At 54.4% G+C, this 21,710-nt stretch overlaps 1 protein-coding gene across 1 annotated transcript in view; it reads right to left on the bottom strand.

Annotated features, from left to right (window-relative positions):
* The window catches only part of SLC5A9 (solute carrier family 5 member 9), a 52,892-nt gene extending 31,608 nt beyond the window's left edge, over positions 1-21,284 (bottom strand). The window contains exons 1-2 of the mRNA XM_050802184.1: positions 21,110-21,284; positions 18,800-18,871 (exon numbers count right to left, since the gene is read on the bottom strand). Of these exons, the coding sequence (XP_050658141.1) occupies positions 18,800-18,871; positions 21,110-21,271 (234 nt within the window). The 5' untranslated portion in view covers positions 21,272-21,284. The remainder of the gene's footprint in view (positions 1-18,799; positions 18,872-21,109) is intronic.
* Positions 21,285-21,710: the final 426 nt, after the last annotated feature.

Raw genomic sequence — 21,710 nt, 5'->3', positions numbered from 1 at the left:
TGAGTTCAGGAGTGTGAATGTGAGTGTGAGAGTGTTTGAATGTGAGACTGTCAGTGTGAGTGTGGGAGTGTTGAGTGTGAGAGTGTGGGAGTGTGAGTGGATGTGTGTAAGTGTGGGAGTGTCAGTGTGAGTGTGTGAGTGTGAGAGTGTTGTGTGTGAGTGTGAATGTGAAAGTGAGAGTGAGTGTGGGAGTGTTAGTGTGAGTGTGAATATGAGAGTGTTGTGTGTGAGTGTGAGTGTGGGAGTGCTGTGTGTGTGAGGGTGAGTGTGAGTGTGGGAGTGTAATATGTGAGTGTGTGTGAGTGTGAAACTCTGTGTGAGTGTGTGAGTTCGGGAGTGTTGTGTGTGAGCGTGGGTGTGTGTCAGTGTGGGATTGTGTGAGAGAGGGATTGTGTGAGAGAGGGAGTGTGTGAGTGTGGAAGTGTGTGTGACTGTGAGGGTGAGTGTGAGTGTGGGAGTATTGTGAGTGTGGAAGTGTGTGAGAGTGTGAGTGTCGGAGTGTGGGAGTGGGAGTGTGGGAGTGTGGGAGTGTGAGTGTGTGAGTGTGGGAGTGTTTGTGTGAGTGTGGGAGTGTGAGTGTGGGAGTGTGAGTGTGACTGTTCTGTGTGAGTGTGGAGGTGTGAGTGTAAGTTTGGGAGTGTCATAAGTGAGTGTGAGAGTGTGAGACTCTTCTGTGTGTGAGTGTGATTGTGTGTGTTGTGTGTGAGTGTGAGTGTGGGAGGGTGAGTGTGAGAGTGTCAGTGTGAGTGTTGTGTGTGAGAGTGTGGGAGTCTGAGTGTGAGTGTGGGACTCTTCTGTGTGAGTGAGAGTGTAGGAGTGTTGTGTGTGAGTGTGGGAGAGTGTCAGTGCAGGAGTCTGAATGTGAGTGTGAGAGTGTTCTTTGAACGTGAATGTGTCAGTGTGAGTGTGAGAGTGTTGTGTGTGAGAGTGTGGGAGTGTGAGTTTGAGTGGGTGTGAGTGTGGGAGTGTTGAGTGTGAGAGTCTGGGAGTGTGAGTGCGTGAGTGTGAGTGTGGGAGTGTCAGTGTGTGTGTTGTGTGTCAGTGTGAGTGTGAATGTGAGTGTGTGTGGGAGTGTGTGAATGTGAGAGTGTTGTGTGTGAGTGCGAATGTGGGAGTGCTGTGTGTGTGAGGGTGAGTGCGTGTGGGAGTGTTATATGTGAGTGTGTGAGAGACTCTTCTGTGTGAGTGTGAGTGTGGGAGTGTTGTGTGTGAGTGTGGGAGAGTGACTGTCAGTGTGGGATTGTGAGTGTGAGAGTGGAAGCGTGAGTGTGTGTGGAAGTGTGTGTGAGCATGAGGGTGTGAGTGTGGGAGTGTTGCGTGTGAGTGTGGGAGTGTGAGTGTGAGAGTGTGTGAGTGTGGGAGTGTGTGAGTGTGTGAGTGTGGGAGTGTGAGTGTGGGAGTGTTGTGTGAGTGTGGGAGTGTTGTGTGTGGGAGTGTGGGAGTGTGAGGGTGGGAGTGTGTTGTGTGTGAGTACGAGTGTGAGTGTGGGAGTGTGAGTATAAATTTAAGAGTGTTATATGTGAGTGTTGGTGTGAGTGTGAGACTCTTCTGTGTGTGTGTGAGTGTGTGAGTGTGAGTGTGTGAATGGGGGACTGTTGTGTGTGAGTGTGAGTGTGGGAGTGTGTGGGAGTGTTATATGTGATTGTGAGTGTGAGTGTGGGAGTGTTGTGTGTGTGGGAGTGAGTGTGTGAGTGTGGTAGTGTGAGTGTGAGTGTGGGAGTGTTATATGTGAGTGTGAGTGTTAGACTCTTCTGTGTGTGAGTGTGAGTGTGGGAGTGTTGTGTGAGAGTGTCAGAGTGTGAGTGTGAGTGTGGGACTCTTCTGTGTGAGTGTGAGTGTAGGAGTGTTGTGTGTGAGTGTGGGAGTGTTGTGTGTGGGAGTGTGGGAGTGTGAGGGTGGGAGTGTGAGAGTGTTGTTTGAATGTCAATGTGTCATTGTGAGTGTGGGAGTGTTTGTGAGAGTGTGGGAGACTGGGTGTGAGTGTGGGAGTGTTGAGTGTGAGAGTGTGGAAGTGTGAGTGGGTGAGTGTGAGTGTGGGAGTGTCAGTGTGAGTGTGAGAGTGCTGTGTGTGAGTGTGAGTATGAATGTGAGTGTGGGTGTGGGAGTGTTAGTATGAGTGTGGGAGTGTGAGTGTGAATGTGAGAGTGTTGTGTGTGAGTGTGAGTGTGGAAGTGTGAGTGTGGGAGTGCTGTGTGTGAGTGTGAGAGTGTGAGTGTGGGAGTGTTATATGTGAGTGTGTGTGTGAGACTCTTCTGTGTGTGAGAGTGAGTGTGGGAGTGTTGTGTGTGAGTGTGGGAGTGTGTCAGTGTGGGATTGTGTGAGAGTGGAAGTGTAAGTGTGTGAGAGTGTGAAAGTTGTGTGTGAGTGTGTGAATGTGAGTGTGAGTGTTAGTATGAGTGTGGGAGTGTGAATGTGAATGTGAGAGTGTTGTGTGTGTGAGTGTGTGAGTGTGGGAGTGTGGGAGTGCTGTGTGTGAGAGGGTGAGTGTGAGTATGGGAGTGTTATATGTGAGTGTGTGAGTGTGGGATTCTTCTGTGTGTGAGTGTGAGTGTGAGTGTGGGAGTGTTGTGTGTGAGTATGGGAGTGTGATTGTCAGTGTGGGATTGTGAGTGTGAGGGTGGAAGTGTGTGTGAGGGTGGAAGTGTGTGTGTGGAAGTGTGTGTGAGTGTGAGGGTGAGTGAGAGTGTGGGAGTGTTGCATGTGAGTGTAGGAGTGTGAGTGTGAGAGTGTGAGTGTGAGAGTGTGAGTGTGGGAGTGTGAGGGTGGGAGTGTGAGTGTGAGTGTAGTGTGTGAGTATGAGTGTGAGAGTGTGAGTGTGAGTGTAAGTTTGGGAGTGTTATATGTGACTGTTAGTGTGTGAGACTCTTCTGTGTGTGAGTGTGAGTGTGGGAGTGTGTGTGGGAGTGTTATATGTGAGTGTGGGAGTGTTGTGTCTGAGAGTGTGGGAGTGTGTCAGTGTGGGATTGTGTGAGTGTGGGACTGTGAGTGTGGAAGTGTTTGTGAGAGTGAGGGTGAGTGTGAGTGTGGGAGTGTTGTGTGTGAGAGTGTGAGTGTGAGAGAGCGTGAGTGTGGGAGTGTGAGTGTGGGAGAGTTATATATGTGTGAGTGTAAGTGTGGGAGTGTGGGAGTGCTACATGAGCATGTGAACGTGAGAGACTCTTCTGTGTTTGTGAGTGTGGGAGTGTGTCAGTGTGGGAGTGTGAGTGTGGAAGTGTTGAGTGTGAGTGAGGGTGAGTGTGAGTGTGGGAGTGTTGAGTGTGGAAGAGTGTGAGTGTTGTGTGTGTGAGTGTGGGAGTGTGAGTGTGCGTGTGGGAGTGTTATATGTGAGTGTGAGTGTGAGAGTTTTGTGAGTGTGAGTGTGAGTGTGGGAGTATTGCCTGTGAGAGTGTGGGAGTGTGTGTTGGAGCATGAGTGAGTGTGGGAGTGTGAGTGTGAAAGTGGGAGTCTTCTGTGTGGGTGTGTGGGAATGTCGTGTGTGAGAGTGTGGGAGTGTGTCAGTGTGGGAGTGTGAGTGTGGGAGTGTGAGTCTGAGTGTAGGAGTGTTATATGTGAGTGTGTGAGATCCTTCTGTGTGTGTGAGTGTGGGAGTGTTGTGTATGAGAGTGTGGGAGTATGTCAGTGTGGGAGTGTGAGTGTAAGTGTGGGAGTGGGAGTGGGAGTCTTCTGTGTGAGTGTGAGTGTAGGAGTGTTGTGTGTGAGTGTGGGAGTGTGAATGTGAGTGTGAGAGTGTTGTTTGAATGTGAGTGTGTCAGTGTGAGTGTGGGAGTGTTGTGTGAGTGTGAGAGTGTTGTGTGAGTGTGGGAGTGTGAGTGTGGAATTGCGTGTGAGTGTGAGTGTGATAGTGTCTGTATGTGGGAGTGAGTGTGAGTGTGGGAGTGTGAGTGTGGGAGTGTTGTGTGAATGTGTGTGTGAGAGTGTTCTGTGTGAGTATGTGAATGTATGAGTGTGTGAGTGTGAGTGTATGAGAGAGTTGTGTGTGAGTGTGAGTGTGTATGTGAGTGTGAGTGTGGGAGTGTGAGTGTGAATGTGAGAGTGTTGTGTGTGAGAGTGAGTGTAGGAGTGGGAGTGTGAGTGTGAGAGTGTTATATGTGACCATGTATGAGTGTGAGGCTCTTCTGTGTGTGTGAGTGGGGGAGTGTTGTTTGTGTGGGAGTGTGTCAGTGTGGGATTGTGTGAGTGTGGGTGTGTGTGTGAGTGTGAGGGTGTGAGTGTGATAGTGTGTGTGTGAGTGTGAGTGGATGAGTGTGAGTTTGAGAGTGTTGTGTGTGAGTGTGAGTTGAGACTGTTATGTGTGAGTGTGTGAATGTGAGTGTGGGAGTGGGAGTGTGTGAGTATGGAAGTGTTATATGTGAGTGTGTGAGTGTGAGACTCTTCTGTGTTTGAGTGTGAGTGTGGGAGTGTGTCACTGTGGGATTGTGAGTGTGAGTGTGGGAGTGTGAGTGTGGAAGTGTGTGTGAGTGTGAGGGTGTGAGTGTGGGAGTATTGAATGTGAGAGTGGGAGTGTGTGGGAAAAGGAGTGTGAGTGTGGGAGTGTGTGAGTGTGAGAGTGTCAATGTGTGTGTGGGAGTGTAACTGTGAGAGTGTGAGTGTGAGTGTGGAAGTGTGTGAGAGTGTGAGTGTGAGAGTGGGAGTGTGAGTGTGGGAGTGAGAGTGTGAGAGTGAGTGTGGGAGTCTTCTGTGTGAGTGTGAGTGTAGGAGTGTTGTGTGTGAGTGTGGGAGTGTGTGAGTGCAGGAGTGTAAATGTGTGAGAGTGTTGCTTGCTTGAATGTGTCAGAGTGAGTGTGGGAGTGTTGTATGTGACAGTGTGGGAGTGTGAGTGGGTGAGGGTGAGTGTGGGAGTGTGAATGTGTGTGAGAGTGTGAGTGTGAATGTGAGTGTGAGTGTGGAAATGTTAGTGTGAGTGTGGGAGTGTGAGTGTGAATGTGAGAGTGTTGTGTTTGAGTGTGAGTGTTGGAGACTGTCAGTGTGGGAGTGCTATGTGGAAGTGTGAGGGTGAGTGTGAATGTGGAAGTGTTATATGTGAGTGTGTGTGAGTGTGAGACTCTTCTGTGTGTGATTGTGAGTATGCATATGGGAGTGTTGTGTGTGAGTGTGGGAGTGTGTCAGTGTTGGATTGTGAGTGTGAATGTGGAAGTTTGTGAGGGTGAGTGTGAGTGTGGGAGTGTTGTGTGTAAGTATGGAAGTGGATGTATGAGAGTGTGAGTGTCTTAGTGTGAGTGTGGGAGGGCTGTGTCTGTGTGGGAGTGTGAGTGTGGGAGTGTTGTGTGTGACTGTGAGTGTGTGAGTGTGGGAATGTGAGTGTGTGTGTGTGAGAGTGTGTGTGGGTGTGAGTGTGAGTGTAGGAGTGAGAGTATGTGTGAGTGTTGTGTGGGAGTGTGTGTGGGAGGGTGAGTGTGAGTGTGAGTGTGGGAGTGTGAGTGTGGGAGTGTGAGTGTTCTGTGTGAGTGTGACTATGAGCGTGTGAATGTGAGTGTGACTGTGAGTGTGTGAGTGTGGAAAGGTGAGTGTGAGAGTGCATGTGGGAGTGTGTGAGGGTGAGAGTGTGAATGTGAGTGTGGGAGGGTGAGTGTGACTGTGAGTGTGGGAGTCCAAGTGTGATTGTGTGAGTGTGTGAGTGTGAGTGTGAGTGTTGTGTGTGTGTGGGAGAGTGAGTGTGTGAGTGTGAGAATGAGTATGGGAGAGTGTGTGTGAGTGTTCTCTGTGAGTGTGTGAGTGTCAGAGGGTGAGTGTGAGTGTGGTAGTGTGAGTGTGGAAGTGTGGGTGTGAGTGTTGTGTGTGTGTGAGAGTGTTGTTTGTGAGTGTGAGTGTGGGAGGGTGAATGTGAGAGTGAGTGTGGGAGTGTGAGTGTGAGACTGAGTGTGGGAGTGTGAGTGTGAGTGTTGTGTGTGAGTGTGAGTGTGTGTGGGAGGGTGAGTGTGGAAGGGTGATTGTGAGAGTGGGAATGTGAGGGTGAGTGAGTGTGAGTGTGAGTGTGAGAGTGTGAATGTGGGAGTGTGTGGGTGTGAGTGTGAGTGTGTGTGTGAGTGTTACTGTTGTGTGTGTGAGTGTGAGTGTGTGTGGGAGGCTGAGTGTGAGAGTGTGTGTTGGGAGTGTGAGTGTGAGTGTGGGGGTGAGTGTTGTGTTTGTCAGTGTGAGTGTTGGAGTGTGAGAGGGTGAGTGTGGGAGAGTCTGAGTGTGTGAGTGTTGTGTGTGTGAGTCTGGGAGGGTGAGTGTGAGTGTGAGTGTGGGAGTGTGGGTGAGATAGTGTGAGTGGGAGGGTGAGTGCGAATGTGACAGTGAGTGTGGGAGTGTCAGTTTGAGTGTGAGTGTTGAGTGTGAGTGTGAGAGTGAGTGTGGGAGTGTGAGTGTGAGTTTCAGTGTCGTGTGTGAGTGCATGTGTGTGAGTGGCAGTGTGAGTGTGAGTGTGAGTGTGGGAGGGTGTGAGTGTGAGTGTGGGAGTGAGTGTGAGTGTGGGAGTATGAGTGTGAGAGTGTGAATGTGTGAGAGTTGTGAGTGTGTGTGAGTGTGAGTTGTGTATGAGTGTGTGAGTGTGAGTTTTACTGTTGTGTGTGAGTGTGAATGTGTGTGGGAGGGTGAGTGTGAGTGTGGGAGAGTGTGAGTGTGTGTCAGAATGTGAGTGTGTTGTAGGTGAGTGTGTGAATGAGGGAGGGTGAGTGTGAGGGTGAGTGTGGGAGTTCAAGTGTGATTGTGAGTGTGGGAGTGTGTGAGTGTGGGAGGGTGAGTGTAAGTGTGGGTGTGAGTGTGAGTGTTGTGTGTGAGTGTGAGTGTGAATGTGTGAGTGTGAGTTTGAGTGTGTGAGTGTAGGAGTGTGCGTGTGAGTTGTGTGTGAGTGTGAGAGTTTGTGGGAGTGTGTTTAGTGTGAGTGTGTGTGTGAGAGTGTGAGTGTGAGTGTTGTGTGTGAGTGTGTGAGTGTGGAAGGGTGAGTGTGGAGTGTGAGTGTGAGTGTGGGAATGTGAGTGTGTGAGTGGGAGTTTGAGTGTCGTGTGTGAGTGTGTGTGTGAGAGTGGCAGTATAAGTGTGAGTGTGAGTGTGGGAGGGTGAGTGTGAGAGTGTGAATGTGGGAGTGTGAGTGTGTGTTAGTGAGTGTGGGAGTGTGAGAGTATGAATGTGAGTGTTGTGTGTGTGTGACTGTGGGAAGGTGAGTGTGACTGTGAGTGTGGTAGTGTGAGTATGGGAGTGTGAGTGTGTGTGTGCGAGTGTGAGAGTGCAAGTGTGAGAGTGCATGTGGGAGTGAGTGTGAGATTGAGTGTGGGAATGTGAGTGTGTGAGTGGGAGTTTGAGTGTCGTGTGTGAGTGTGAATATGTGTGAGTGTGAGTGTAGCAGTGTGAGAGGGTGAGTGTGAGAGGGTGAGTGTGGGAGTGTGTGTGTGAGTGGGTGAGTGTGCTGTGTGTGAGTGTGTGTGTGGGAGTGAATGTGAAAGTGTGTGGTCGTGTGACTGTGTGAGTGTGAATGTGATGTGAGTGTGAGTGTGTGTGTGAGTGGGTGAGTGTGCTGTGTGTGAGTGTGTGTGTGGGAGTGAATGTGAAAGTGTGTGGTCTTGTGACTGTGTGAGTGTGGGAGTGTGAGTGTGAGTGTTGTGTGTGAGTGTGTGTGTGGGAGGAGTGCACACTCGGAGCATGCACTCAGGGGAGTGCACACTCAGGAGAACACGCACTCGGGAGTGCGCACTCAGGGGAGCATGCACTCGGGAGCGTGCACTCAGGGGAGCATACACACTACCACACTTACACTCTCACACTCACCCTCCCACACACACACAGCACTCACACTCACACTCCCACGCTCACTCTCACACACTCACACTCACACACTCCCATACTCTCACACGCTCCCACACTCATGCTCACACACTCCCACACTCACACTCACACACACACATGCAACATCAAACTCACACACTCACATTCCCACACTCACTCTCACACTCACACTCATGCACTCACACTCTCTCACTCACACTCACACGTACACAACGCTCACAGTCACACACACGCACACACCCACTCTCACTCCCACAGTCACACTCCCACATTCACACTTTCACAGTCACACTCACACACAACACTCACACTCACACTCCTCACACACACAATCCACACTCGCACTCCCACACTCACACTCTCACACACACACTCTCACTCCCACACTCACACTCACCCTCACACTCACACACTCACACTGAGCACACAGAGGAGTGTGAGTGTGACTGTGGGAGTGTGAGTGTCAGTGTGGGAAGGTGAGTGTGAGTGTGTGAGTGTGAGTGTGTGAGTGTGAGAGAGTGTGAGTGTGGGAGTGCAAGTGTGAGAGTGCGACTGAGTGTGGGAATGTGAGTGTGAGTGGGAGTTTGAGTGTGTGTGTGTGTGTGAGTGGCAGTGTGAATGTGAGTGTGAGTGTGGGAGGGTGAGTGTGAGAGTGTGAGTGTGGGAGTGTGTGTGTGTGAGTGTGAGAGTGTGAGTGTTGTGTGTGAGTGTGAGTGTGACTGGGAGGGTGTGTGAGTGTGGTAGTGTGAGTGTGGGAGTGTGTGAGTGTTGTGTGTGAATGTGTATGTGGGAGGGTGAGTGTGAGAGTGTGAGTGTGGAAGCGTGAATGTGAGTGTGAGAGTGAGTGTGGGAATGTGAGTGTGTGAGTGGGAGTTTGAGTGTCGTGTGTGAGTGTGAGTGTGGCAGTGCGAGAGTGTGAGTGTGGGAGGTTGAGTGTGAGAATATGAGTGTGGCAGTGTGTGTCAGTGAGTGTGAGTAGGTGAGTGTGAGTGTTGTGTGTGAGAGTGTGAAAGTGTGAGTGTGGTAGTGTGACTGTGATTGTGAGTGTGGGAGTGTGAGTGTGAGTGTGGGAGGAGTGCACACTAAGGGGAGCACGCACTCGGGAGCGCACACTCAGACGAGCGTGCACTCAGAGGAGAGCACAATCAGGGGAGCGTGCACTCAGGGGAGCGCACACTCGAGAGCACACACTCAGGGGAGCGCACACTCAGACGAGAGTGCACTCAGGGGAGCGCCCACTGGGAAGGCCCACTCAGGGGAGCACGCACTCAGGGGAGTGCACACTCTGGGGGAGCGCAGACTCAGACAAGCGTGCACTTAGGGGAGAGCACACTCCACACTCGGGAGCGCAAACTCAGGTGAGCGCGCACTCAGGGGAGCGCACACTCAGACGAGCGTGCACTCAGGGGAGAGCACACTCAGGAGAGTGCACACTCGGGAGTGCTCACTGGGGAGTGCACTCTCCGGGGAGTGTGCACTCGGGAACAGACACTCAGACGAGCGTGCACACACTCAGGGGAGGGGAGCGCATGCACTCGCACACTCAGGGGAGTGCGAGCTCAGGGGAGCGCACACTCGGGAACGCCCACTCAGGGGGGGCACACACTCCGGGGAGTGCACACTCAGGGGAGCGCGCACTCAGGGGAGCGACGCACTCAGGGGAGTGCACACTCAGGGGAGCGCGAGTACTCAGGGGAGCGGGAGCGTGCACTCAGGGAGTGCACACTCAGGGGAGCACACTCAGGGGAGTGCACACTCAGACGAGAGAGCTGCACTGCGCACTCAGGGGAGCGCGCACTCAGGCAGGGGAGCGCACACTCGGGAACGCCCACTCAGACTCAAGGGAGCGCTCACTCCAGGGAGCGCGCACTCAGGAGGAGCTCACACTCTGGGGAGCACAGGGGAGTGCACACTCGGGGAGGGAATGTGCACACTCAGGGGAGCGCACACTCAGGAGCATGCACTCAGCGTGCACACTCAGGGGAGCGCACACTCGGGGAGCGCACACTCAGGGGAGAGCGCGCACACTCCGGGGAGCAGAAACTCAGCCCACGAGCGTGCACTCAGGGGAGTGCACACTCAGAGAGCGTGCACTCAGGGGAGCACACTCAGGGGAGCGTGCACTCAGGGAGCGCACACTCAGGGGAGTGCACACACTCGGGGGGCGCACACTCAGGGGAGTGCACACTCGGGAGAGCGCCCACTCAGGGGGTGGACACTCGGGAACGCCTACTCAGGGGAGCACGCACTCAGGGGCACTCAGGGGAGCGCACACTCAAAGGAGCGCTCACTCTGGGAGCGCGCACTCAGGGGAGGACACTCAGACGAACCTGCACTCAGGGGGAGAGCACACTCAGGGGAGCGCACACTCAGGGGAGCGCACACTCAGGGGAGCGCGCACTCAGACGAGCGTGTACTCAGGGGGCACACACTAGGGAAAGCCCACTCAGGGGAGCACGCACTCAGGGGAGTGCACACTCAGGGGAGCGAGTACTCAGGGGAGTGCTCACTCCAGGGAGTGCACACTCAGGGGAGTGCACACTCAGACGAGGCTGCACTCAGGGGCGAGCAGACTCGGGAGCGCGCACTCAGAGGAGCTCACACTCTGGGGAGCGCACACTCAGGGGAGCGCACACTCGGGACTGCGCACTCAGGGGAGCGCACACTCCGGGGAGTGCACACTCAGGGGGGAGCAGAAACTCAGACGAGCGTGCACTCGGGAGTGCACACTCAGGGGAGCGCACACTCAGGGGAGCGTGCACTCAGCCGAGCGCACACTCAGGGGAGTGCACACTCGGTAACGCCCACTCAGGGGAGCGCGCACTCAGGGGAGCGCACACTCGGGAGCGCGCACTCAGGGGAGCGCACACTCAGGGGAGCGCGCACTCAGGGGAGCGTGCACTCAGATGAGTGCACACTCAGGGGAGCGCACACTCAGGGGGTAACAGCACACTCAGGGGAGTGTGCACTCAGGGGAGCATGCACTCAGGGGAGCGCACACTCAGGGGAGCATGCACTCGGGGGAGCGCACACTCAGGGGAGTGCGCACTCAGACAAGCGCACACTCGGGAGTGCACACTCAGGAACGCCCACTCAGGGGAGTGCGCACTCAGGGGAGCGCACACTCAGGGGGTGCGCATACTCAGGGGAGCACTCACGGGGAGTGCGCACTCAGGGGAGCGCACACTCAGACGAGTGTGCACGCAGGGGCGAGCACAATCAGGGGAAGGCACACTCAGAGGAGCTCACACTCAGGGGAGTGCACACTCAGGGGAGTGCACACTCAGATGAGCGTGCACTTAGGAGAGAGCACACTCAGGGGAGGGCACACTCGGGAGTGCACACTCAGGGGAGACCACACTCAGGGGAGCGTGAGCGCACACTCACTCGGGAGCGCACACTCGGGAGAGACTCAGACGAGCACACTCAGGGGCACACTAGGGAGCGCACACTCAGGGGAGCGCACACTCAGACGAGCGCACACTCAGGGGAACACTCAGGGGAGCGCGCACTCAGGGGAGGGCACACTCAGAGGAGCGCATACTCCGGAGAGAGCTCACTCCGGGGAGTGCGCACTCAGGGGAGTGCACACTCAGGGAGCGTGCACTCGGGTGAGCACACTCGGGAGCGCACACTCAAGGGAGCGCGCACTCAGGGGAGTGCACACTCGGGAGAGCACACTCAGATGAGCGTGTACTCGGGAAAACATACAAAGGGGAGCGCACACTCGGGAGCGTGCACTCAGGGGAGCGCACACTCAGGGGAGCGCACTCAGGGAGCGCACACTCAGGGGAGCGCGTGCACTCAGAAAAGCACACACTCAGGGGAGCGCAAACTCGGTAACGCCCACTCAGGGGAGCGCGCACTCAGAGGAGCTCACGGGGGGGGGGAGCGCACTGGGGAGCGCACACTCACACTCAGGGGAGCGCACACAGGGGAGTGCCACACGGGAGTGTGCAGGGGAGTGCACACTCAGGAGAGTGCACACTCAGGGGAGTGTGCACACTCACACACTCAGGGGAGTGCACACTCAGGGGAGCGCACACTCACTCAGGGGAGTGCACACTCAGGGGATGCACTCGGGACACTCAAGGGAGCACACACTCAGGGGAGCGCACACACACACACTCAGGGGAGCTCACATACCAGGGGAGAGCACTCGGGAGCGCGCACTCAGGGGAGCGCACACTCAGGGGAGCGCACACTCAGGGGAGCGCACACTCAGGGGAGCGCACACTCAGGGGAGCGCACACTCAGGGGAGCGCACACTCCGGAGTGCACACTCAGGGGAGCACGCACTCAGGGGAGCACACACTCAGGTGAGCACGAACTCGGGAGCGCACATTCAGGAGTGCTCACTCAGGTGAGCGCACACTCAGATGAGCGTGCACTCAGGGGAGCGCACACTCAGGGGGAGTGCACACTCAGGGGAGACGCACTCAGGGGAGCACACACTCAGGGGAGAACTCGGGAGCGCTCACTCAGGGAGTGCACTCACACTCAGGGGGCACACACTCGGGAGTGCTCACTCGGGAGTGCACACTCCGGGAAGCGCACACTCCGGGGAGTGCGCACTCAAGGGAGCAGACACTCAGACGAGCACGTGCACTCAGGGAAGTGCACACTCAGGGGAGCGCACACTCGACAACGGAGTGCACACACTCCGGGGAGTGCACACTCAGGGGAGTGCACACTCAGGGGGAGTGCACATCAGGGGAGTGCACTCAGGGGAGTGCACACTCAGGGGGGAGCGCACACTCAGGGGAGCGTGCACACTCAGGGGAGTGCACACTCAGGGGAGCACACACTCAGGGGAGCGAGCACTCAAACGAGCATGCTCAGAGCACACTCAGGGGAGTGCACACTCAGAGGAGCTCACTCACCCTGGGGAGCGCACACTCAGGGGAGTGGGGGCACTCAGGGAAGTGCACACTCAGGGGAGTGCACACTCAGGGGAGCGCGCACTCAGGGGAGCGCACACTCAGATGAGCGTGCACTCGGGAGAGCACACTCAGGGGAGCATGCACTCGGGAGTGCACAAGCTCAACCCTGGGGAGCGCACACCCTGGGGAGCGCACACTCAGGGGAGCGCACACACTCAGCGCACACGAGCGTGCACACTCAGGGGAGCGCACACTCCGGAGTGCACTCAGGGAGAGCAGGGGAGCACACACTCAGGGGGAGCGCACACTCAGGAGTGCGCACTCAGGGGAGCACACTCAGGGGACACTCCTGGAGGGAGTGCACACTCAGGGAGTGCACACTCAGGGGAGCGCACACTGCACACTCGGGAGCGCACAGGGAGCATACTCAGGGGAGCGCACACTCAGATGAGCATGCACTCGGGAGAGCACACTCAGAGGACCTCACACCCTGGGGAGTGCACACGGGGAGCACACAATCAGGGGAGTGCACACTCAGATGAATGCGCACTCAGGGGAGTGCACACTCGGGAGTGCACACTCAAGGGAGGAGTGCACACTCAGGGGGCGCACACTCGGGAGTGCACACTCGGGAGCATGCACTCAGGGGAGCGCACACTCAGTGCGAACTTGGGAGCGCACACTAGGGAGTGCGCACTCGGGAGCGCACACTCAGACGAGACTCGAGCACACTCAGGGGAGTGCACACTCAGGGGGAGTGCACACTCAGGGGAGGCACACTCAGACGAGCGTGCACTCGGGAGAGTACTCAGGGAGCGCACACTCTGGAGAGTGCACACTCAGGGGAGTGCACACTCAGGGGAGCAGACACTCAGGGGACGACACTCGGGAGTGCACACTCAGGGGAGCACTCGACGCACTCAGGGGCGCACACTCAGGCGAGCGCACTGCACACTCGGGAGTGCGCACTCAGGGGAGCGCACACTCAGAGCTTGCTCTCAGGGGTGCACACTCAGGGGAGCACGCACTCAGGGGAGTGCACACTCAGGGAGCGCACACTCAGGGGAGCACACACTCAGATGAGCGTGCACTCGGGGAGAGACTGGGGAGTGCAGGGGAGCGCACATTCAGGGGAGCACACTCAGATGAACGTGCACTCAGGGGAGCACACAGGGGAGCACTCACATCAGGGGAGCACTCGGGAGCACACACTCGGGAGTGCGGGAGCGCACACTCAGACGAGCGCACTCAGGGGAGAGCACGCTCAGGGGGAGCACACACTCAGCGCTCAGGGGAGTGCACACTCTGGGGAGTGCACACTCAGGGGAGCGGGAGTGCACACACTCAGACGAGCGTGCACTCAGGGGAGAGCACACTCAGGGGAGTGCACACTCGAGTGTGCTCACTCGGGAGTGCACACTCAGGGGAGTGCACACTCAGATGAGCATGCACTCAGGGGAGTGCACACTCAGGGGAGTGCACACTCAGGGGAGTGCGCACTCAGGGGAGCACACACTCAGACGAGTGTGCACTCAGGGGAGAGCACACTCGAGTGTGCTCAGGCACACTCAGGGGAGTGCACACTCACACTCAGGGGAGTGCACACTCAGGGAGAGCGCAGCGCACACTCGGGAGCACCCACTCGAGTGTGCACTCAGGGGAGAGCAGTGCACACTCAGGGGGTGCACACTCGGGAGCACACTCGGGAGTGCACACTCGAGAGTGCACACTCGGGGGGGAGCACACTGCACACTCAGGGGAGTGCACACTCAGAGGAGCGCACACTCAGGGTAGTGCACACTCAGGGGAGCACATACTCAGACGAGCGTACACTCAGGGCAGCGTGCACTCAGATGAGCGTGCACACTACCACACTTACACTCTCACACTCACCCTCCCACAGACATTCACACACAACACTCACACTCACACTACCACACTCACACACTCACACTCTCACACACTCTCACACTTACCCTCCTACACTCACAGTCCCACACTCACACTCACACACTCCCATGGAATACTCACACTCACACACACGCAACACACACACTCACACATTCCCACACTCACACACACACTCCCACACTCACACTCACATTCACACAACACACTCACACTCACACGCACACACTCTCACTCCCACACTCACACACACACACTCACACTCACATTCACACAACACTCACACTCACACGCACACACTCTCACTCCCACACTCACACTCCCACACTCACACACAACACTCCCACACTCACACTCAAACTCACACACAACACTCCCACACTCAAACTCACACTCCCACAATCTCACACATAGCACTCCCACACTCACACATTCCCACACTTTCACACACACTTCTACATACACTCCCACACTCTCACACAACACTCACACTCCACACACACGCACACTCACACTCCACACTCACACTCTCACACTCACACTCTCACCCTCACACACTCATGCACATACTCTCACTCCCACACTCACACTCACACACTCACACTCACCCCCACACACACACTGAGCACACACTCAGAGGAGTGTGTGACTGTGGGAGTGTGTCAGTGTGGGAGGGTGTGAGTGTGTGTGTGAGTGTGAGAGTGAATCTGGAAATGTGAGTGTGAGTGTGAGTGTGACTGTTGCGTGTGTGTGTGTGAGTGTGAGTGTGGGAGGGTGAGTGTGGGAGTGTGAGTGTGAGATGTGAGAGTGAGTGTGGAAGTTTGTGTGAGTGTTGTGTATGAGTGTGAATGTGGGAGGGTGAGTGTGAGAGTGTGAGTGTTGTCTGTGAGTGTGAGTGTGGGAGGGTGAGTGTGAGTGTGAGTGTGTGTGTGTGTGAGTGTGAGTGAGTTTGAGTGTGGGATTGTGAGTGTGAGTGTTGAGTGTGAGTGTGTGAGTGTGAGTGCGTGAGTGTGAGTGCATGTGTGAGTGTGAGTGTGAGTGTGGGAGTGTGAGTGTGAGTGTGGAGTGTGAGTGTGGGGGTGTGTGTGAGTGTGGAGTGTGAGTGTGATTGTGAGTGTGGGAGGGTAAGTGTGAGTGTTGTGTGTGTGTGAGTGTGTCAGTGTGTGAGAGTGTGAGTGTGGGAGTGTAAGCGTGTGACTGTGGGAGTGTGTGTGACTGTTGTGAGTGTGAGTGTGGGAGGGTGAGTGTGAGTGTGGGAGTGCAAGTGTGATTGTGAGCGAGGGAGTGTATGAGTGTGGGAAGGTGAGTGTGTGTGAGTGTGAAGGTGTGAGTGTGTGAGTGTGTGAGTGTGGAGTGTGTGAGTGTGGGAGGGTGAATATGAGTGTGAGTGTGGGAGTGCAAGTGTGATTGTGAATGTGGTAGTGTGAGTGTGTGTGAGTGTGAGTGTGGGTGTGTGTAAGTGTTGTGTTTGAGTGTGACTGTGGGAGAGTGAGTATGTGTGTGTGAGAGTGTGAGCGTGAGAGTGAGTGTGGGAGTGTGAGTGTGAGTGTTGTGTGTGTGAGTGGGAGTGTGGGAGTGTGTGTGTGGGAGGGTGTGAGAGTGAGTGTGGGAGTGTGTGAGTGTGTGTGAGAGTGAGTTTGGGAGTGTGTGAGTGTGAGTGTGTGTGTTGTGTGAGTGAATGTGATAGTGTGAGTGTGTGAGTGTGGGAGTGTGTTGTGTGGGAGTGTAAGTGTGAGTGTGGGAGTGCGAGTGTGAGAGTGTGGGAATGAGAGTGTGAGTGTGGGAGGGTGTGAGTGTGAGTGTGTTGTGTGTGAGTGTGGGAGTGTGAGTCAGAGAGTGAGTTGTGAGTGTGAGAGTGAGTGTGGGAGTGTGAGTGTGAGTGTTGTGTGTGTGTGTGTGAGAGTGTGAGTGGTGTGTGAGTGTGAGTGTGTCAGAGTGTGAGAGTGTGAGTGTTGTGTGAGTGTGAGCGTGAGTGTGGGAGTGTTAGAGAGTGTGTGAGAATGAGTGTGGGAATGTGAGTGTGAGTGCGAGTGTGAGTGTTGTGTGTGTGAGTGTGAAAGTGTGAAGAGTGTGAATATGAGTGTTGTGTGTGTGTCAGAGTCTGAGAGTGTGAGTGTGGGAGTGCGAGTGAGTGTGAGTGTGGGAATGTGAGTGTGATTGTGAGTGTGTGAGTGTGAGTGTGGGAGGGTGAGTGTGAGTGTAGTGTGTGAGTGTGAGTGTGGGAGGGTGAGTGTGAGTGTGAGTCTGAGTGTTGTGAGTGTGTGAGTGTGTGTGAGTGTTGTGTGAGTGTGAGTGTGTGTTCTGTGTGAGTGTGTTAGTGTCAGAGTGTGAGAGTGTGTGGGAGTGTGAGTGGGAGTGTGAGTGTGTGGGAGTGTGAGTGTGTGAGTGTGAGTGTGAGTGTGAGTGTGAGTGTGTGTCCGTGTGAGTGTGAGTGTGGAGTGTGAGTGAGTGTGAGTGTGGAGTGTGAGTGTGAGAGTTGTGTACAAGTGTGAGTGTGATAGTGTGGGAGTGTGAGTTTGAGTGGGTGAGTGAATGTGGGAGTGTTGTGTGGGAGTGTGTGAGTGTGTAAATGTGAGTGTGAGAGTGTTGTGTGTGAGTGTGTGAATTTGAGTGTATGGGAGTGTGAGTGTGAATGTGAGAGTGTTGTGTGTGTGAGTGTGTGAGTGTGAGTGTTGGAGTGTTGTGTGGGATTGTGAGTGTGGGAGTGTTATATGTGAGTGTGAGTGTGAGACTCTTCTGTGTGTGTTAGTGTGAGTGTGGGAGTGTTGTGTGGGAGTGTGAGTGTGGGAGTATTGTGTGTGTGAGTATGGGAGTGTGAGTGTGTTTGGGAGTGTGAGTGTGGGAGTGTTATGTGTGAGTGTGTGAATGTGGGAGTCTTCTGTGTGAGTGTGTGAGTGTGGGAGTGTTGTGTGGGAGTTTGGGAGTGTGAGTGTGAATGTGGGAATGTGTGTGAGTGTGAGTGTGAGTGTGGGAGTGTTACATGTGAGAGTGTGGAAGTGTTGTCTGTGAGAATGTGGGAGTGTGAATGTGGGAGTGTTGTGTGTGAGAGTGTGGGAGTGTGAGTGTGAGTGTGGGAGTGTTGTGTGTGAGTGTGGGAGTGTGAGTGTGGGAGTGTTTGTGAGAGTGTGGGAGTGTGTCAGTGTGGAAGTGTGAGTGTGTGGGAGTATTGTGTGAGAGTGTGTGGGAGTGTTATGTGTGAGAGTGTGGGAGTGTGAGTGTGGGAGTGTGTGAAAGTGTGGGAGTGTGAGTGTGAATGTGGGAGTGTTGTGTGTGATAGTGGGGGAATGTGTGAGTGTGGGAGTGTTGTCTGTGAGAGTGTGGGAATGTGAGTGGGAATGTGGAAGTGTGTGTTAGATTGTGGCAGTGTGTGAGTTTGGGAGTGTGATTGTGAGTGTGGGAGTCTGAGTGTGAGTGTGGGAGTGTTGTGTGGGAGTATGTGAGTGTGAGTGTGGGGCTGTTATGTGTGAGAGTGTGGAAGCGTGAGTGTGAGTGTGCAAGTGCTATGTGTGAGAGTGTGGGAGTGTGCATGCACACATACCGTGTGTGAGTTTTGCATGCCTGGGGGTGTATACTGCTTCAGCTACCACTGGGGCTGATGACTCTGCTGGTCATTTTTGAGGCAGGGCTTTCCTCCCTCCATCACATTCCAGGAAGAGGAAGTTAATTTTGAGAACCAGTGGAAATGTGGGGTGGCTTGATGGGAGAAATTGTGGCTCACAAAGGTTTGGGGATTGATTCCCTGAGGTTGTTGGGGATTTTACCTCTGCGATTCCCCTAACTTAACTGCTCTTCAGTATTAAGCTTATGTGTCACCCTCCCCCCAAAATCTTTCCTAACCCTAGCTGACTCCACTGTTTGGTGGCCAGGGGCTTTCAAGCTCTGGTGAGCGCCCCCTGCTTCCCTCTGGCTCAGCAGTGCGCATGATGTTTATGAATCTATCTGCCCCCCTCAGCTCTGAGCTTCTCTAGGATGGGGACATTCCAGATTCATCACTGCAAGTCAAGTGTCAGATGTAGGGCCACACCTAGGAGGGGCCAGGGGATATTTGTCCAAGGTGTGTGCTAGCAAGGCCACTCAGGTTGCAGGGTGGGTTTGGGCAGGAGAGAAGGGACCCAGAGTCAGGAAACACAACGGGGAGGTCTTTGCCTTAGTCCAGGTGTGAGAAGATGGGACAAGGGCTTGGACAGTGGGGAGGAGGAGAGTTGGGAGCCTCTGCACTAGGGGGTGGTTAAGAAGAGTCAACTCACTGGCCACCAGCTCATGGACCTCCCGGCCAGGAAGTAGCCACCAATGGTCCCTCGGTTTGCACGGATGGACGACTGGAAAGGAAATAGATGAGATGAGGATTTCTCAAGCCTCTCTGAACCTCTGCCCGGCCCCCTCCCTGCAGATTTTCTGCCCCTTGGTGCAGGCACTGTTTGGGACACAGAGGGAGAAAACTGAGGCAGAAGAGAGCTGCCTGAGGCTGGTTCCACGGTTTCTAAGCTATCATCTTGGGAGGGTCACTTTCTCTGTGAGCCTCACCATTCATCTCCCAGATCCAGTGTGAAAAGCAAAGGCGGTAACGGATGTCATGTGTGTGAAGCCATTGATTGTGCACTCTTGTCCCCTTATCCTTCCTTCCCCAAAGTGCGCTTTCGGAGGATGATTTAGTATCGCCTCCTTAGATGTGTAGTGCTCACCCTTTCTCTGAGCTGATCCCTTCCCTGCTCCCAACAGGGCTCCCATACTGGAGGCAGGAGGACAGAGAGGGCTGCAATTTGACTGTGAGACTTTGAGCCCTGAGCAGAGTTACGGGTTCTGTTTTGGAGTTTCCCTGGGTTGAAGTCAGATCACGCCACTGAGCCCCATCCAGGACCTCCCTGTCTTACACCAGTAGGTGGTCAGTTAGCAGCCTGTTGGAATGTTCTCTGGAGACACAGGGTGAGGGCAGGGCAGTGGGTAGGGAAGGATGAACTTGAAGCAACTATTCAAACGCAAGAGCCAACAGTTCTCTGACTTTCCCCTATGGGAAAATAATCAGCCACCAGGGAGTGATAAATGTGTGTGATGACTTGTGCTTGTTAAGCTTTTGCTTGTATTTTGCTTGTCAGCTCTCATCCTGTTGGAGGCCATATGAGCAAAACAGATCCATTTTACAGATGTGAAAATGGAGGCCCAACATTGGAAGTAATTTGTCCAAAGTCACAGAGGAGTTGGTGCTTTTCTTGACTGGCCACTTCCAGGACCCAGCGATCATCTGTTAGCCCAATTCTTCCTCATTCCAGCACTAGAAGGCAGGGACCGTTCACCCCCCTTTACAGATGAGGAAACTGAGGCCCAGAGAGGGTTTCTGACCTGGCCACAGCCTAGGAAGTGACCATCTGGGACTTGAATCACAGCAGAGTCTAAAGGTGCTCACACTTCTGCAGAACGCCATGGTGATAACAGCAGTCATTTATTGCCTGCTGATCAGGCACCAGGCACCGTGCCAGGTGCTGCAGTGTGTCCTGTTGCTGAATGATCACAGTGTAGTGCTTACTCTCTGTCAGGCCTCTGAGTCCAACCTAAGCCATCATATCCCTTGTGACCAGATGGCCTGAAGCAACTGAAGATCCACAAAAGAAGTGAAAATACCTTAACTGATGACATTCCACCATTGTGATTTGTTTCTGCCCCACCCTAACTGATCAATGTACTTTGTAATCTCCCCCACCCTTAAGAAGGTTCTTTGTAATTCTCCCCACCCTTGACAATGTACTTTGTGAGATCCACCCCCTGCCTGCAAAATGTTGCTCCTACCTCTACCGCCTATCCCAAAACCTATAAGAACTAATGATAAGCCACCCCCGTTTGCTGACTCCTTTTTCGGACTCAGCCTGCCCCCACCCAAGTGAAATCAATAACCATGTTGCTCACACAACGCCTGTTTGGTGGTCTCTTCACACAGATGCGTGAAACACTCTCATCGTTCACCTGAGAAAGCTGATAGACCTCATATGTTCCCAGGGACATGAGGCTCTCATTGTTGCAGCTAGGACCTGAACTCAGGTTTCCCTGACCCCAAAGCCTGGCCTCTGCCTATAGCCGGAGGCTCCTGGGAACAATGGAGAATAGAGTAACCTGGGAATCAGCCTGGCACACTTCCCTGAGAGCACATGAGTCCCTACTCGTTTATAAATCACCTTAACCAAGATGCTAACGAATGCAGGACTGAGGTAGGGCTGGGGTCAAGAGTTCTCAGAGTTGGGGGCCTTGGGGTGGGAAGAAGGAAGGAGTGAGGCTCAGGGAAACCAGGGATGGTTGGGGCCAAAGGCAGCAGTGCTCAGAGAGGAGTCAGGAGTCGGGGGCCTGGTCTGCCTCAGACTCTCTGTGTGACCTCAGACCAGCCACACCGCTCTCTGCCCTTCTAAAAATGAGGAGATCAGGAGCCTGATTCCTGAAGGCCCTTCCATCTCGGCTCCATGGTTCTATGATCTGCTTCTTTCTGCCTAGCCCTGCCCCAGTTCCACAGCCCCACCCAAGCTGAGAGACCACTACTACCTCCCCTGCTAGCCCCAGCTTCAGGGCCCACTTACCCAGATTCCCACGGCAAGGACGAAGACAAAGTAGATGACCACCACGCTGATGTCATAGGCGTGCAGACCAACTCTGGAGTCTTGTGCTACGCTTGGAGTTGTCTCAGTCCTGACCCCGTCCCCTGAAGCTCCAGGCCCCATTGCTGCCAGTTCGTTGCTCATCTGTTAGTGTTAGTCAACAACAGGCTGGACTTTGAGGCGCTCCTGGCTTCATTCCTTTCCTTTAATGATTAAACTGTCCCAAGCACCATTAGTTGGTGAGAAAACTCTGTGCTCTGCTGGCACATATAGTCCTGCCTCCTTTTCTCCCAACTGCCACCACCAACCCCTGCAGGACTCTTTCCTTACCCCTCCCTGCTGCCACTACATGCACACACATACATGTATATGTACACACGTGCACACACATACATGCAATCTCCCTACTGCCAGAGAAGCAGGAGGAGAAAGAGGAGAAGGAGGAGGAGGAGGAAGAGGAGAAGAGCAGAATATTGGAACCCCAGAGGTGAGAAGGACTTCAGAAATCAAAGTGTTCAAACTCCTGTGTGGTGGGGAAACCAAGGCCCAGGGAGCCAGGACTGGAGTCAAATTTTCTTAAGAG

Source organism: Macaca thibetana, chromosome 1 (assembly GCF_024542745.1).
Source record: "Macaca thibetana thibetana isolate TM-01 chromosome 1, ASM2454274v1, whole genome shotgun sequence".
In the NCBI taxonomy this organism is placed as follows: domain Eukaryota; kingdom Metazoa; phylum Chordata; class Mammalia; order Primates; family Cercopithecidae; genus Macaca; species Macaca thibetana.
The sequence above is the reverse complement of the archived record's forward strand: the minus strand, read 5'-3'. Positions and strand labels throughout refer to the sequence as shown.